At 46.4% G+C, this 16,019-nt stretch overlaps 1 protein-coding gene across 2 annotated transcripts in view; it reads left to right on the top strand.

The window, feature by feature from the left end:
• The window catches only part of SSBP2 (single stranded DNA binding protein 2), a 224,007-nt gene that overhangs the window by 178,655 nt on the left and 29,333 nt on the right, over window positions 1–16,019 (top strand). The window contains exons 5-6 of one of the 2 annotated variants that reach the window (XM_069751132.1): window positions 1,310–1,399; window positions 10,207–10,290. In XM_069751132.1, coding sequence (XP_069607233.1) covers window positions 1,310–1,399; window positions 10,207–10,290 — 174 coding nt within the window. The remainder of the gene's footprint in view (window positions 1–1,309; window positions 1,400–10,206; window positions 10,291–16,019) is intronic. The other variant, XM_069751142.1, reaches the window with a different exon arrangement.

The raw sequence follows: 16,019 nt of genomic DNA, 5'->3' as shown, positions 1-16,019 counted from the left end.
ACCTGCCCTTCTACAGAGTCCATCTACTGTAAGTACAGTCAACCCCTTCACGACCTATGACGTATATTTATGTCACAGGTCACGACCCTGCCTTTCCCCCCCCCCCCGCATATGATGACTGATTTAATCAGTGATCATGTGCCTTTAACAGCCATGGGTGGAGCAGTGCTGACTGCAATATATTAAGTGGGTGAATACTTTATTGGGAGGAGTGCCTCCTTATTAGTGATGAGCGAGTGTACTCGCTGCTCGGGGGTCTTTGAGTATTTGTAAGTGCTCGAAGATTTAGTTTTTGTTGCCACAGCTACATGATTTACAGCTGATAGACAGCTTGAATACATGTGGGAATTCCCTGGCAACCCCCACATGTACTCAGGCTGGCTAGTAGCTCTAAATCATGAAGCCGCATCAACAAAAATGAAGTCTCCGAGCAGTCACAAATACTCAGAGACCCCCCGAGCAACGAGTACACTCGCTCATCACTATTCCTTATCACATACAGCGACAGGTTATTGCCACCTGCTAGTAAAGCACTTGGGGGCTTTGGATGGGTAGCCACATTGACCTCTAGAATAAAGGGGCTTCACCGCTCTTTGGGAGATGTCCAGCATTTCACTGAACACACTGGAGCACCATGGCGATTCTTCACCTTCATGATCTGTCAGAGCTCCATGCATGACTCCACTGATGACAGATGGAGGACATGTAAGAGTGCCCCATAATATATATTTTCTGTGTATACATGATCCCTGCACTTTCCTCTAATTTGATATTGTGATAAATAAGACAATCTGCAAATAATTTTAGTTAAAAAAAAATTACCCCTGAAATACCCTCCAAAATGCCAACCACTAGGTGTCTCCCTTTTTTCTTGTAATTTATCCAGACGCCTTCTCTAGCAGCACTGAGATGGATCAAATTAAGTTAGAGCAGGACTGTGTCCTTCCTTTCTGTCAAACTCTCAGTACAGGGCAGGCAATTCATTGGTCATTATCAGGAGCAATGCATAATGGGAAGTGTGGGCAGGGAAGTCCTTGCACCTATAGTGCTGACATGATGCTGATGAGAAGTATTACCCTTTCAGAAAAAACATGAGACGTATAAAACTGGTATGTTCACCAAAAGCAGTTTTCACTTGTGGCGGATGAGTGAGGCAGGACCGTGTTTTTCTGCAGATATTGTGTCCAGTTTAGGAACTAGTATCTTTAGATGGAGGAGGACATGGCTGCCTGCATGTAAATGTATTGTTCTGTTATTAGACTGGTGATGGAGAGGTCTGACACTAATCGGGCATCTTGTTTCCTTGCAGAGTGCTGCCGCTGCACCCAGTCCTGTTCTAGGAAATATGCCCCCGGGGGACGGCATGCCGGTGGGTCCGGTCCCTCCTGGATTCTTTCAGGTATGCAAAGACTAAACTTCCACACGGGGGGCCGCTGGCTGCAGAGTCTTCAGTTAGTTCTGCAGAAGACCTATCCGCCTCTTATGGAGGGTCTCTATTGTGAGTGCGGGTGGTCACCTTCTCCGCCTCCTATTACATTACCTACATAGTGCGCTCAGGCGTCTCAGCACCACGGCTGCGGAGGAATAAACTATTCCATAAGGGGGTACATTCTGTAGGAATATTTATGGTCTTTTTACAGCTAATATTGTAGCATAACTATAGGAAGCTGTTTACCTGTTAGGTCACTTTAAGAAATCCCTTCAGATATATAGCCATCAGCCATAACAATAAAACAGGGGAATAGTATTGGATAACAGGCGGGATGTATTCCGCAGCAAGATAACAGTCCTGGAAAGTGATGTCTCGTAACGTAAGCAGTACAAATGGGCACGTGTATGACTGAGTAAGGGCTCTCCAAAATGGCAGGACCTGTGCAGTGTTCCTCATATACAGTGGTCAGTCCTTACCATAAATGCTCCAAATGGCAACAGGGCCATGGACATATTTCTGGTAAACCTGCATGTAGGTGCTTTTTCCTGCATACTGTGGCCACTATGTATGGACTTACCCCTATAAAGCATTTTCCAATACTGACATATTGATAACATATAGTGGCTTGCGAAGTATTCTCCCCCTCTCCTCTGACATTTTTCATGTTTTGCTACCTCACAACCTGGAATTTCCGTTTTTTTTCTAGGGTTTGCACCAGTTCATGTAAAGAACATGCCTACAACTGTGGACATTTGGTTTTATTCTTTTTTTGTGAAGCAAACAACAAACAGGACAAAATGACTGAAAACTGCAGTGTGCATAACTATTCACTCCCCTAAAGTCAGTACTTTGTAGAGCCTCTTTTTACACAGTTACAGCTGCAAGTCACTTTGGAGAAGTCACTATGAACTTTCCACACTTTGTCACTGGGATTTTTGCCCATTCCTCAAACCAAAACTGATTCAGATCCTTGAAGTTAGATGGTTTCCTGTGGTGAACCGCAATCTTCAAGTCTGACCACAGACTTGAAACATTTATGCGTTTTCCCTTAAACCACTCAAGTGTTCCTTCAGCAGTATGCTTTGGGTCATTGTCTTGTTGGAAGATGAACCTCCATCCTAGTCTCAAATTACTGACAGACGAAACATGTTTTGCTCAAGCATATCCCTGCATTTCGCACTATCCACCTTCCCCTCGACTCGTACCATTTTCCTTGTCCCAGCTGCCGAAAAACATCTACATAGCATGATGCTGCCACCACCATGTTTCACTGTAGGGATGGTGTTCTTGGGGTGATTAGCTGTGTTGGTTTGGCGCCAGACATAGCATTTACCTTGGTAGCCAAAAAGTTCAATTTTGGTTTCATCTGACCACAGCACCTTCCTTCATACATTTGCAGAGTGTCCCACATGTATTTTCGCAAACTCAAAACGAGCCTTACAATCTTTGTGTCTTCATGAAAGCTTTTTTCTTCCCACTCTTCCATAAAGGCCACATTTATGGAGTGTATGGCTTATTGTGATCTTATGGACAGATACTCCAATCTCTGCTTGGGAACTCTGCAGATCCTTCAGTGTTACCTTTGGTGTCTGTGCTGCCTCTCTGATTAATGCCCTCCTTGCCCGGGCTGACAGTTTTGGTGAGTGGTCATCATGGCAGATTTGTAGTGGTACCATGTTCCTTTCATTTGATGTCGCTCCAGGGGATCATCAGAGATTGGGACTTTTTTTTGTAACCCAGCCCTGACCTTGGACTTCTAAACCACTTTGTCCCTGACTCGTTTGAAGATCTCCTTGGTCTTCATGGTGTTTGGTTAGTGGTGCCTCTTGCTTAATGGTGTTGCAGCCTCTCAGAGAAGGTGCAGTGTAGCCCTGACGAAGCCACCAGAGCGTGGCGACACGCGTTCGGTGTCTGTAGCCTGCATGCTCCTCTAACAGGGCACACATTTCCTCCTTACCCTACCTCTGACCGGTGCCTATGGAATGCTGCCACTGCTTGCACCTTATGCACTTACGTTTCTTTGGGCGCATGGTCTTATCTTAGGTAGGCAATGGAGGACTTAAGGCCCCTTCACATTAAGCGACGCTGCAGCGATACCGACAACGATCCGGATCGCTGCAGCGTCACTGTTTGGTCGCTGGAGAGTTGTCACACAGACCGCTCTCCAGCGACCAACGATGCCGGTAACCAGGGTAAACATCGGGTAACTAAGCGCAGGGCCGCGCTTAGTAACCCGATGTTTACCCTGGTTACCATCCTAAAAGTAAAAAAAACAGACACTACATACTTACCTACCGCTGTCTGTCCCCGGCGCTGTGCTCTGCACTCCTCCTGTACTGGCTGTGAGCACAGCGGCCGGAAAGCAGAGCGGTGACGTCACCGCTCTGTTTTCCGGCTGACCGACGCTCACAGCCAGTACAGAGGAGTGCAGAGAAGCTGAGCACCGGGGACAGACAGCGGTAGGTAAGTATGTACTGTTTGTTTTTTTTTACTTTTAGGACGGTAACCAGGGTAAACATCGGGTTACTAAGCGCGGCCCTGCGCTTAGTTACCCGATGTTTACCCTGGTTACCAGTGAAGACATCGCTGGATCGGTGTCACACACGCCGATCCAGCGATGTCCACGGGAGATCCAGCGACAAAATAAAGTTCTGGACTTTCTTCAGCGACCAACGATCTCCCAGCAGGGGCCTGATCGTTGGTCGCTGTCACACATAACGATTTTATTAACGATATCGTTGCTACGTCACAAAAAGCAACGATATCGTTAACAATATCGTTATGTGTGAAGGTACCTTTATACGGGCCTTGATGTGCGGTCCCAGCCTCACTTCGGTATGTGTCCATGACTGGTAATGATCTTGCAGCACCACTTTCTTAGTGTGTATTAGAATTCACTATGCCACTTGCACTATACGGTGCTTGCTTGGCTATGCTGCTGTGTCTCCCCATATGTCTATAACGTGCATTTTCGTGTTTGTACTTATGGGGTTGGCTGGGTTGGCCTGATTCTGTTATTATGCTGTCATCCAAGCTATTGTAATTCATAGGTATGTGTATTTACCCTGTGTAGGTTTGTGCAGGCTTTTGCCCTATTTTGGGCTCCAGTGTTTATGGGATTACTTTATATCCCTTTTTAAATGTTTTTAGTGTGTTTTTGCCTTCTGTATATCATTTTGTTCAATAAAGCTGTGTTTTTTGTATTTGTTTGGTGGTGACTCCCATTTATAAGGCCTGCCTTCTCTTTCTCTATATTTGTTTGACAATTTTTAGGCCTGGTTTGAGTCCCACCTACCGTGGTGCCCCCATCTTTTGGTTTATTGTTATACAAAGTGCTCAGATAGCGTTCATCTCTTCTCTGCACAACTCTAGGTTACTAAAATTCACAGCGATCTATAAATATGTGACTGCAAATTGTTTCCAATACCCGATCATTTATCTGGATTATATTGGCTTTGATGCCAAAGAATTTCCATAATTTGTCCCCATCAGCTTTGGGCTTCTTAGTTGAAGAAGTAGGATCGGTTTTGACCCTAGGATGATGCCATGTAAACACATGTGTCTGCCCTGTATGTACCCAATGAGCTCTTTAGTAGAGGCAAGTATGTTGCAGCCCTACCTTGTGAACCCCTAGGGTCCCTGCTCATTAATTATGGTGCTCTCAGATTACATCGCAATAACCTGCTGACAGATTTCCTACATAAACCGGGCACCCCTATAACAGAGGTAGCGGTGTGATATGTTCTTGGGCATCGGACTGTGACCAGTTGTCTCAGTGATTGACTAGGCTGCAGGACGGTTACGTTATGTGCAGCCCATTCCATTCTCCCAGTTTCTGCCCAGTCCTCGCCGTTCCCAGTCAGTCTAGATAGATATTAGAGATTTAGTTGCCAAAAAAAATGTATTTTTATATGTAAATGAGTTAGATTTGGCGCCCCCTTAGCATGGCCGAGGGCTCAGTTCTGTCCCCTCAGTTTGCATGCTGAGCACTTTGTCATCTCTTGATTGAAAGCACGCTCTGCCTGCACTCAGTCAGAGGCTCCGCACCTCTGTATGGGCACTGCAGGAGCCCAGCCATGCTCAGTGTCGGTGTGCACTTTCATCGCTGGCTCCTGTCCGCAGTACAGTACGAAGCGGAGTCCACAGACTGGAGCCAGTGACGAGAATCTGCAATGGCACTGCGGATGGACTCCTGTAGTGTCGGTGTGCGCTCTCACTGCTGGCTCCTGTCTGCAGTACAGTACAAAGCGGAGTCCACAGACTGAAGCTAGCGATGAGAATCTGCAATGGCACTGCGGATGGACTCCTGTAGTGTCGGTGTGCGCTCTCACTGCTGGCTCCTGTCTGCAGTACAGTACAAAGCGGAGTCCACAGACTGAAGCTAGCGATGAGAATCTGCAATGGCACTGCGGATGGACTCCTGTAGTGTCGGTGTGCATGTTCTCACTGCTGGCTCCTGTCCACAGTACAGTACGAAGCGGAGTCCACAGACTGGAGCTAGCAATGAGAATCTGCAATGGCACTGCGGATGGACTCCTGTAGTGTCGGTGTGCATGTTCTCACTGCTGGCTCCTGTCCACAGTACAGTACGAAGCGGAGTCCACAGACTGGAGCTAGCAATGAGAATCTGCAATGGCACTGCGAATGGACTCCTGTAGTGTCGGTGTGCGCTCTCACTGCTGGCTCTTGTCCGCAGTACAGTACCAAGCGGAGTCCACAGACTGGAGCTAGCAATGAGAATCTGCAATGGCACTGCGGATGGACTCCTGTAGTGTCGGTGTGCATGTTCTCACTGCTGGCTCTTGTCCGCAGTACAGTACCAAGCGGAGTCCACAGACTGAAGCTAGCGATGAGAATCTGCAATGGCACTGCGGATGGACTCCTGTAGTGTCGGTGTGCATGTTCTCACTGCTGGCTCCTGTCCGCAGTACAGTACCAAGCGGAGTCCACAGACTGGAGCTAGCGATGAGAATCTGCAATGGCGCTGCGAATGGACTCCTGTAGTGTCGGTGTGCGCTCTCACTGCTGGCTCCTGTCTGCAGTACAGTAGTTAATGGCAGCTCCAGACAGGAGCCAGTGACGGGAGCCCACAATGAGACTATACGAGCACGGATGGGCTCCTGGAGTGTCGGTGTGCACTATCATTGCTGACTCCTGCCTGCAGCCACTGCTTGGTACCGTACTGCAGACAGGGGTCAGCAATGAGTGCGCACTCCGACACTGCAGTAGCCATTCACACTCACACAGTGTCTTTGTGGGCTCCCGTCACTCGCTCCTGTCTGCAGCTGCCATTGGGTACTACACTGCAGAAGACTGGGCTCATGCAGTGTCCGTGCGGAGGATCAGATCCGGTGATTGAGTTCTGAAAACGCTCCAGATATGACCAGGATCCCAGTAAAGGGTCGCGGCGGTGCACCGAGGCCCTGACTATGCCAAGGGAGCACGGGAGCCCCTCAGTCGCATATAAAATAGGTTTTAATCTGAAAACGAAATCACTAAAACCTATGCTACTAGTATGACTGACAGTCGGTGTGTGACACGTGCCACCCGTGGCTCGGCAGCATGAATCCGCCATTAGGGTCACTTCATAGGTAAATGCAAAGTGATGATCAGCAGAAGTCGGGAAGTGCTAATCAATGAACCTATGAAAGTATAGATTTAGATTGGTCTCTTTTTTTGCTCCGAGCATCGTTACGACCTCCTATAATGAAATCCTTGAGGCAGCACGGCCGTTATTCTCGAGCGTCCGGAGATATGCAGACAATGAAAGGAGTCCATGACTGTACAGTAATATACTGTGCGCCTGGCAGGTGGGATTACCGTATATTTATGGGTGGGCCACCCCTGCAGGCCGTGCCGTGGTCATAACATGAGCATTAGTTTGGTGCGACAAAGAAAAGTGTCAGTGTGCTGAGCCCAAGGTGATTTTTAGGAATCGCGTATAATTCATTCCTCTCTAGATGACACAGTCTTCTATGGTGAGACAGTAGACGGATTTCTTTAAATGTTGTGATAGCTTCATATTTGGAAAAACCCCAAGTCAGTAACTTCAGTCTTTTCCCTAAAGAGGTGTCTGACGATTACGCAGGGACGGGGACTCTTCATTCTTCTCCATCCATTTGTACTGATCAGATTTTGGTAAATAATCTCGGCTGAATACAGCGTGTGACCCGGTGTTTATAAAACAGATACTTCTTCGTAGCCTAAAATAAAATTAAACACTATATTTCACACTAAAAAAAATAATAAACGACAAGGTTAAGAAGAAGGGGAAGCTGAGCAATCGTTATCTGTGCGTGCACTGCCACCTAGTGGACTGAAGCAGCAATTGCAACACAACACGAAAATGTGAATGATAAAAGTTAAATTATATACTGTACCGTAATCTTTATTTGTAATTTATATATCAGTTGTGGAAATACCCTCCGGTTCTAATTTAGTTTTGTTTTAGATAGTGTTATATATTTTAGAACACGATTTGTAACATTTACGGATTTTCACCATCTAATTTGCAGTTTGACTTCTTTGTTTGTTATTATTTATGAGGTCATTTCTGTAAAATTTAACGATAGTTTTTTGTTAATTTTACTGTGATTTTTCAGATAGATAATCAGTATATGATTGGTGAGGTCCACGTTCAGCTCTGATCAGTTTGGCGCCACTGTCTTTTTCAGACATCGCACCCACCATGCCTCTCCATGATAATACTAGGAGCTATGCATGGACTATTGATTTTCAGACCACTGACTAAAGATCTGTCTGTTTAAAAATTACTGTATCTGATGGACATTTGAGAGAATTTAGAAGTGTATCCGTTGTTTTAATTACCGGTAATAAATTAATAATACACATGGAAATAAGCAATTCTGTAATATATCTTATCAGAGAAATGTGCTTCTTTCTTTTCCTGGACTGATCTTTTATTCTCAAAATTCTCAATTACCAGTAAACTAATTATTATTATTATTATACTGTTACTTTATTGAATACAGGTTTTCCCATCAGGCTTCTTTCACACTTCAGTTGTTTGGCGTCAGTTACTTCCGACATAGTGACGGATCCATCACAATTGTTGAGAAAACGGTTCTAACGGATCCGTTTTTTTGACGGATCCGTTACTTGTGGGTTGTCTGGGAAAAGTATCTACTTTTTGGAGCATGCGCAATTGAAAAAGCGGATTGGGGCGACGGATCCGCCGAAATGACGGTCGCGACGGATCCGTCGCCCATAGGCAGCCATTCTATGGAATGGCGGACGCGACGGATCCGTTGCGATCCGCCATTTCGGCGTTGACAAAAAACGTTATAATGTCCGTCTATGTCTAGATGACGTCCGCCAAATTTCGACAAATCCGTCGCATGGCGGATGGAACGGACGACCATCCGTCGCTAATTCAAGTCTATGGGAAAATAGCGGATCCGTCAAAAAAAAAAATGACGAATCCGTTATTTGAGGAAAATGGCGGTTTTAGACTGACGCCAAACAACTGAAGTGTGAAAGAGGCCTTAGTGGGATGACAGTTGGTGCTCGCATAGTTCTATGGAGAATGGGATTTGGTGTTTTCCCGGAGAGCTTGCAGCAGAATATCTGTGTCTGCCTCCTCCGTTCTACATAGAATGTTATAAGCGCCAACTCTCACATCTTATCTCAGGAATGTTACATTGGTCTACACGGAATACCGAAAGATCGATCCTGGATGAGGACAAAACCGATTTCTCTGCTGGGATATATTACTAAGTCGTGTGTTATCATGAGCATTCTTGACTTATCAAATAGGACTTAAATGATGGTCACATTTTAGGTTATTTATATGGAGTTTGTCGGCATATTGACATTTCAAACCAAGCCCAGTCTATGCACCCTTGGGTGTCCACAACGCTCAGTGCAACGTCCCATCTGTCTCCTTCCTTTTCCTTCATTGGCAGCTCAGAAAAGGGCAAGGATTGGTGTACAACTGCAGGTGCTCACGCCAAGGCTGCACAGAGCGCCTGTGCTTGGTTTGAACAGTCAGTGATATATACAGTTTAATATTACAAATGTTTTAGAGCAAAAATGGAAATGATCCTCAGCTTATTACACAACCAGAGCAATGGAGAAAAATAACAAGAAATCTCTAAAGAATAAAGCAAGGCATTAGTACTGGTAGTAACGTTACCTGCACATCAGATGCGTTCCATAGACCAGTTCCTACTGCATTACTGCCTGGTGTAATACTGCAGGTCCTGTCACCAGGGAGAGAAGGCAGTGTACAGCTCCCTTCACACTTGTCATGGCTTCTGCTCATAGATGATGCCGTTCTGTGAATGGGGTGTGTTGGGTTTCAGGTATTTTAGACAGGTAGAATAGTGCTGCCATTATTGACGTCATACATATGAAACCCCCCCCTAAGGTAAGGGGCAAAAAAGTGTTGAAATGGATCAGTCACCCTATAGATCCAATTAATAATGTATCAGTTTGTAGGTTATTAGACCCCATGAGGTTGGAGTACTTACTTTGAAAATATGTCCCTGATATTACTATGTGCACTGTAGGATCCAGCTAGATGTAGACTCTTAAAAAGCAGAAGGAAACCTGTAAGAAAGAATTCTACAGTTCTCCCACCATTTAGTTGTGATGTGTTGAAGAATGTATGCAGTTTGTATGGTGAAGTCTGGCGACAGATCCCCTGTAATGTGAACAACGCCTTACCAGACTCTAATCTGATCACTGATCTTTTCCTCTTACCAATAAGAAAGTCCCTGTCTAATGATATCCGTGATCTCATTACCCTCTAGGGTCCTCCAGGTTCACAGCCATCACCACATGCACATCACCTACCTCACAACCTCAGCAGCTCCATGATAGGACCCCACGGGCAGGTAGAGTACACTAGAGTTTGTGGTTTTGTTTTTGTTTGGAAGGGCAGACTATAGTCCATCGCTTAAGTCTGGGAGCCAATGCCCTGAAGCTTTGCCGCGGATTCTAACTTTTTTCCCTGATTTGTTTTTTATTCCTGACCATTAAAATAATAAACTAACTGTCCCCATAGGTGGTCAACTAACTCCAAAGTCTGTTGTGATTAATTTACCCCCTTGTGTAACAATCTTTTCATGCACGTGGTATTAGCGCATGACGGATTCTTAAAGGGAATCTGTCAGCAGGTTTTTGCTACCTCTTCTGAGAGCAGCTTAATGTAGAGGAAGAGACCCAATCGGAGTTCTTAGATTTAGCAATGCAGCAGAGCTGAGAAAGCTAACCCCGCCCACAGCAGGCTTTGTATGTATATTGTCTATTGACAGTGAGCTGCTTATCACAGGAGGGGCGGAGTCTGACTAGCATGCACACACTGCTGTAGCTTCTGTAGTCCAGACGATGCTAATCACCAGGTGATGAAAGCTTGAGGGTAAGTAAACGGCAGCACACAGCCGGACATGTAACACATCTTTGAAATCTGTGCTTTAACCCCTCCTTCGTGCTGTCCTTAGATTACATAGAAAAACCTGCTGACGGATTCCCTTTAATAGAGAGTAGGTAGAGGTTGCCCGACTCGACTGTTCCTGCTGATAAATGTGGCCTGAACATTAGTAGCACAACGGTCATAGTGGTGGATCCCACCATTTAAGGGAGATTTATGGAAGGTCAGGGATCCTGGATCTAAACACCTCCCCAATTGCTTGCCATTCCTCCCTTCCCAGAGGAATCCTGCTTTTAGGAGAGAGGGTATTGGATGAAATGTAAAGGATTGAAGAAGGAAATGAAAGATATTGCCAAACAAAGCCGAATACCTGAAAGGGTCAATTCAGAGTTAAACATTTGGCAGCGGGAAATCCTACAAAATAGAAAACATACAGGCAGTGTTCGCCCGTTACAGGGCGTCTCCATTTATAGCTGGTATATCGGCTTGCTTGTGTTAAAAGTAATAAACTTAGCATCACGTCTCTGCCGCTACTCCCAATCACCCAGAGATTTGGCTGCAGTTGTCACGTGCTGTAGTCACCGCTGCAGCATGTCAACAAAGACTAGGAGCAGCGGTGGAGAAAGCAGCTCTGGACCTGGGGAGAGGAGAGGGAGCAGAAGGCCAGGTGCGGCGGTGGAGAGAGCAGCTCTGGACCTGGGGAGAGTGAGCAAAAGACTAGGAGCAGCGGTGGAGAGGGCATCTCTAGACCTGGGGAGATTGAGCAAATGACTAGGAGCAGCGGTGGAGAGGGCATCTCTAGACCTGGGGAGATTGAGCAAATGACTAGGAGCAGCGGTGGAGAGGGCATCTCTAGACCTGGGGAGAGTGAGCAAAAGACTAGGAGCAGCGGTGGAGAGGGCATCTCTAGACCTGGGGAGAGTGAGCAAATGACTAGGAGCAGCGGTGGAGAGGGCATCTCTAGACCTGGGGAGATTGAGCAAATGACTAGGAGCAGCGGTGGAGAGGGCATCTCTAGACCTGGGGAGATTGAGCAAATGACTAGGAGCAGCGGTGGAGAGAGCAGCTCTGGACCTGGGGAGAGTGAGCAAAAGACTATGTGCAGCGGTGGAGAGGGCAGCTCTGGACCTGGGGAGAGTGAGCAAAAGACTAGGAGCGGCGGTGGAGAGGGCATCTTTAGACCTGGGGAGAGTGAGCAAAAGACTAGGAGCGGCGGTGGAGAGGGCATCTCTAGACCTGGGGAGAGTGAGCAAAAGACTAGGAGCAGCGGTGGAGAGGGCATCTCTAGACCTGGGGAGAGTGAGCAAAAGACTAGGTGCAGCGGTGGAGAGAGCAGCTCTGGACTTGTGGAGAGTGAGTAAAAGACTAGGAGCAGCGGTGGAGAGGGCATCTCTAGACCTGGGGAGAGTGAGCAAAAGACTAGGAGCGGCGGTGGAGAGGGCAGCTCTGGACCTGGGGAGAGTGAGCAAAAGACTAGGAGCAGCGGTGGAGAGGGCAGCTCTGGACCTGGGGAGAGTGAGCAAAAGACTAGGAGCGGCGGTGGAGAGGGCATCTTTAGACCTGGGGAGAGTGAGCAAAAGACTAGGAGCGGCGGTGGAGAGGGCATCTCTAGACCTGGGGAGAGTGAGCAAAAGACTAGGAGCAGCGATGGAGATGGCAGCTCTGGACCTGGTGAGAGTGAGCAAAAGACTAGGAGCGGCGGTGGAAATGGCAGCTCTGGACCTGGTGAGAGTGACCAGCACTGAGTTTATTATTTTTAACACAAAAAGACAAGTAGGAAAGCGCAGTGTGTGGAGGAGATTTTTGAAATATCATTCACTTTACTGGTACTGTGAGATGCAGCATTTTTGCCGCAGAAAAAAACATACCAAAAAATGAAAAAATTCCACATGTGAACACACCCCTACAAAGGAAAGAAACTGTGTTAATAGAAGTCTGAGTGGTATTCTTATTTTGGTATAACCCTCTTTACTGCAATAAATGGCTAAGTTTGGAAGTTATCCCCTATGTAAGGATAACTCCCCGATTGCTGGGAGTCCGACTGCGGTAACCCCCAATGATCCCGACAACCTAGGCTCTGAAGGGGCCAGTGTGAATGGAGCCGTGGTCAGTCATGTGCACCGCTGTATTCTTAATGGGAGGTCCCTTTAAGAATTAATGGATTGGAAGTGCACACGGTTGACCTCTGCTCCATTCACACTGGGCTTTTCAGAGCCCCTGTTCTTGGGTTCCCTGAGGCCTCAGTGATTGGGAAGTTATCCCTTATCCTAAGGATAGGAGATAGTGGCCAAACTTGGTACAACCATTAGATGCCATTAGATGTCTAAAAGGTTCCAGTGGATATGGAGTAAAGTACAATCTTCTTCGATAAAGCTGGAGGTATGGAAGGCAATCATGGCCGTTCTACCGCCCTATAGAACAGGTAAGGTAATGTGTAGATGAAGGCTGTGGCCTACAGGACGCTCGTGCCCATGGCGAGCCTCCACCGTAGGAAGATTCCCGGTGTAATCCGAAAAAAACAGTGACTGTCGGCTCGCTGTCCCATGGCCTGACATGCCAGCAATATCCGGGCACTACACAAGTATTCCTCTATATGCAGCTGGGAGTGAGGAGCCTTCTTTATTGTTTAATTGACCATCATAGTAGAGTGTTGAGAAGCTGATGGCACAAAGCTTAGTCCACCGAGTGCAAGTTATATTAGATATTTACAGAAGACGCCGAGCACATATACTTCCTGTTGGGCATTTCAGGCCGTTGATCACCCATGTTGGATTTCAGCATGAGGAGTCTTTGTCCCCGTTAGAGAGAAGCCATTGCCAGATGGGAGCAACAGCTCTTCTCTGCTCAATGAAGGCAGATGTTCACTTAGCTAGGCTGGCATTATATGGGGCAGTGTATGAGGCATTATATGGGGCAGTATGTGGGGCAGTATATGAGGCAGTGTATGAGGCAGTATGTGGGCCAGTATATGAGGCAGTGTATGAGGCATTATATGGGGCAGTATGTGGGGCAGTATATGAGGCAGTGTATGGGGCAGTATGTGGGCCAGTATATGAGGTAGTGTATGAGGCAGTATGTGGGGCAGTGTATGAGGCAGTATATGGGGCATTATATGGAGCAGTATATGAGGCATTATATGGAGCAGTATATGGGGCATTATATGAGGCAGTATATGGGGCAATGTATGGGGCAGTGTATGAGGAAGTATATGGAGCATTATATGGAGCAGTATATGAGGCATTATATAGAGTAGTATATAGGGCATTATATGAGGCAGTATATGGGGAAGTGTATGGGGCATTATATGGGGCAGTGTATGAGGCATTATATGGGGCAGTGTATGAGGCAGTATGTGGGGCAGTATATGAGGTAGTGTATGAGGCAGTATGTGGGGCAGTATATGAGGCAGTATATGGGGCAGTGTATGAGGCATTATATGGAGCAGTATATGGGGCATTATATGAGGCAGTATATGGGGCAGTGTATGACGCAGCATATGGTGCAGTGTATGAGGCAGTATATGGTGAGGCAGTATATGGGGCATTATATGGAGCAGTATATGAGGCATTATATGGAGCAGTATATGGGGCATTATATGGGGCAGTGTATGAGGCAGTATATGGGGCATTATATGGGGCAGTGTATGAGGCAGTATGTGGGGCAGTATATGAGGTAGTGTATGAGGCAGTATGTGGGGCAGTGTATGAGGCAGTATATGAGGCATTATATGGGGCATTATATGAGGCAGTATATGGGGCAGTGTATGAGGCATTATATGGAGCAGTATATGAGGCAGTATATGGAGCAGCATATGGTGCAGTGTATGGGGCATTATATGGAACAGTATATGAGGCATTATATGGAGCAGTATATGGGGCATTATATGAGGCAGTATATGGGGAAGTGTATGGGGCATTATATGGGGCAGTGTATGAGGCATTATATGGGGCAGTGTATGAGGCAGTATGTGGGGCAGTATATGAGGTAGTGTATGAGGCAGTATGTGGGGCAGTATATGAGGCAGTATATGGGGCAGTGTATGAGGCATTATATGGAGCAGTATATGGGGCATTATATGAGGCAGTATATGGGGCAGTGTATGACGCAGCATATGGTGCAGTGTATGAGGCAGTATATGGTGAGGCAGTATATGGGGCATTATATGGAGCAGTATATGAGGCATTATATGGAGCAGTATATGGGGCATTATATGAGGCAGTATATGGGGCAGTGTATGAGGCAGTATATGGGGCATTATATGGGGCAGTGTATGAGGCAGTATGTGGGGCAGTATATGAGGTAGTGTATGAGGCAGTATGTGGGGCAGTGTATGAGGCAGTATATGAGGCATTATATGGGGCATTATATGAGGCAGTATATGGGGCAGTGTATGAGGCATTATATGGAGCAGTATATGAGGCAGTATATGGAGCAGCATATGGTGCAGTGTATGGGGCATTATATGGAACAGTATATGAGGCATTATATGGAGCAGTATATGGGGCATTATATGAGGCAGTATATGGGGCAATGTATGGGGCAGTGTATGAGGAAGTATATGTGGCATCATATGGAGCAGTATATGAGGCATTATGTAGAGCAGTATATAGGGCATTATATGAGGCATCATATGAGGCAGTGTATGAAGTAGTATATGGGGCAGTGTATGAGGCAGTATGTGGGGCAGTATATGAGGTAGTGTATGAGGCAGTATGTGGGGCAGTGTATGAGGCAGTATATTGGGCATTATATGGAGCAATATATGAGGCATTATATGGGGCAGTATATTGGCCAATATATGGGGCAGTATATGAGGCACTATATGGGGCAGTATATGAGGCATTATGTGGGGCAGTATATGGGGCATTATATGAGGCAGTATATGCGGCAATGCATGAGGCAGTGTATGGGCCCTTATATGGGGCAGTTTATGGAGCATTATATGGGGTAGTACATGTGGCATTATATGAGGCAGTATATGGGGCAATGTATGAGGAAGTATATGGGGCATTATATGGAGCAGTATATGAGGCATTATATAGAGCAGTATATAGGGCATTATATGAGGCAGTATATGGGGAAATGTATGGGGCATTATATGAGGCAGTGTATGAAGTAGTATATGGGGCAGTACATTGGGCATTATATGGAGCAATATATGAGGCATTATATGGGGCAGTATATGAGGCATTA

Source organism: Ranitomeya imitator, chromosome 1 (assembly GCF_032444005.1).
Source record: "Ranitomeya imitator isolate aRanImi1 chromosome 1, aRanImi1.pri, whole genome shotgun sequence".
Taxonomy (NCBI): domain Eukaryota; kingdom Metazoa; phylum Chordata; class Amphibia; order Anura; family Dendrobatidae; genus Ranitomeya; species Ranitomeya imitator.
Note: the sequence above shows the minus strand (reverse complement) of the source record. Positions and strands in the feature narration are given on the sequence as shown.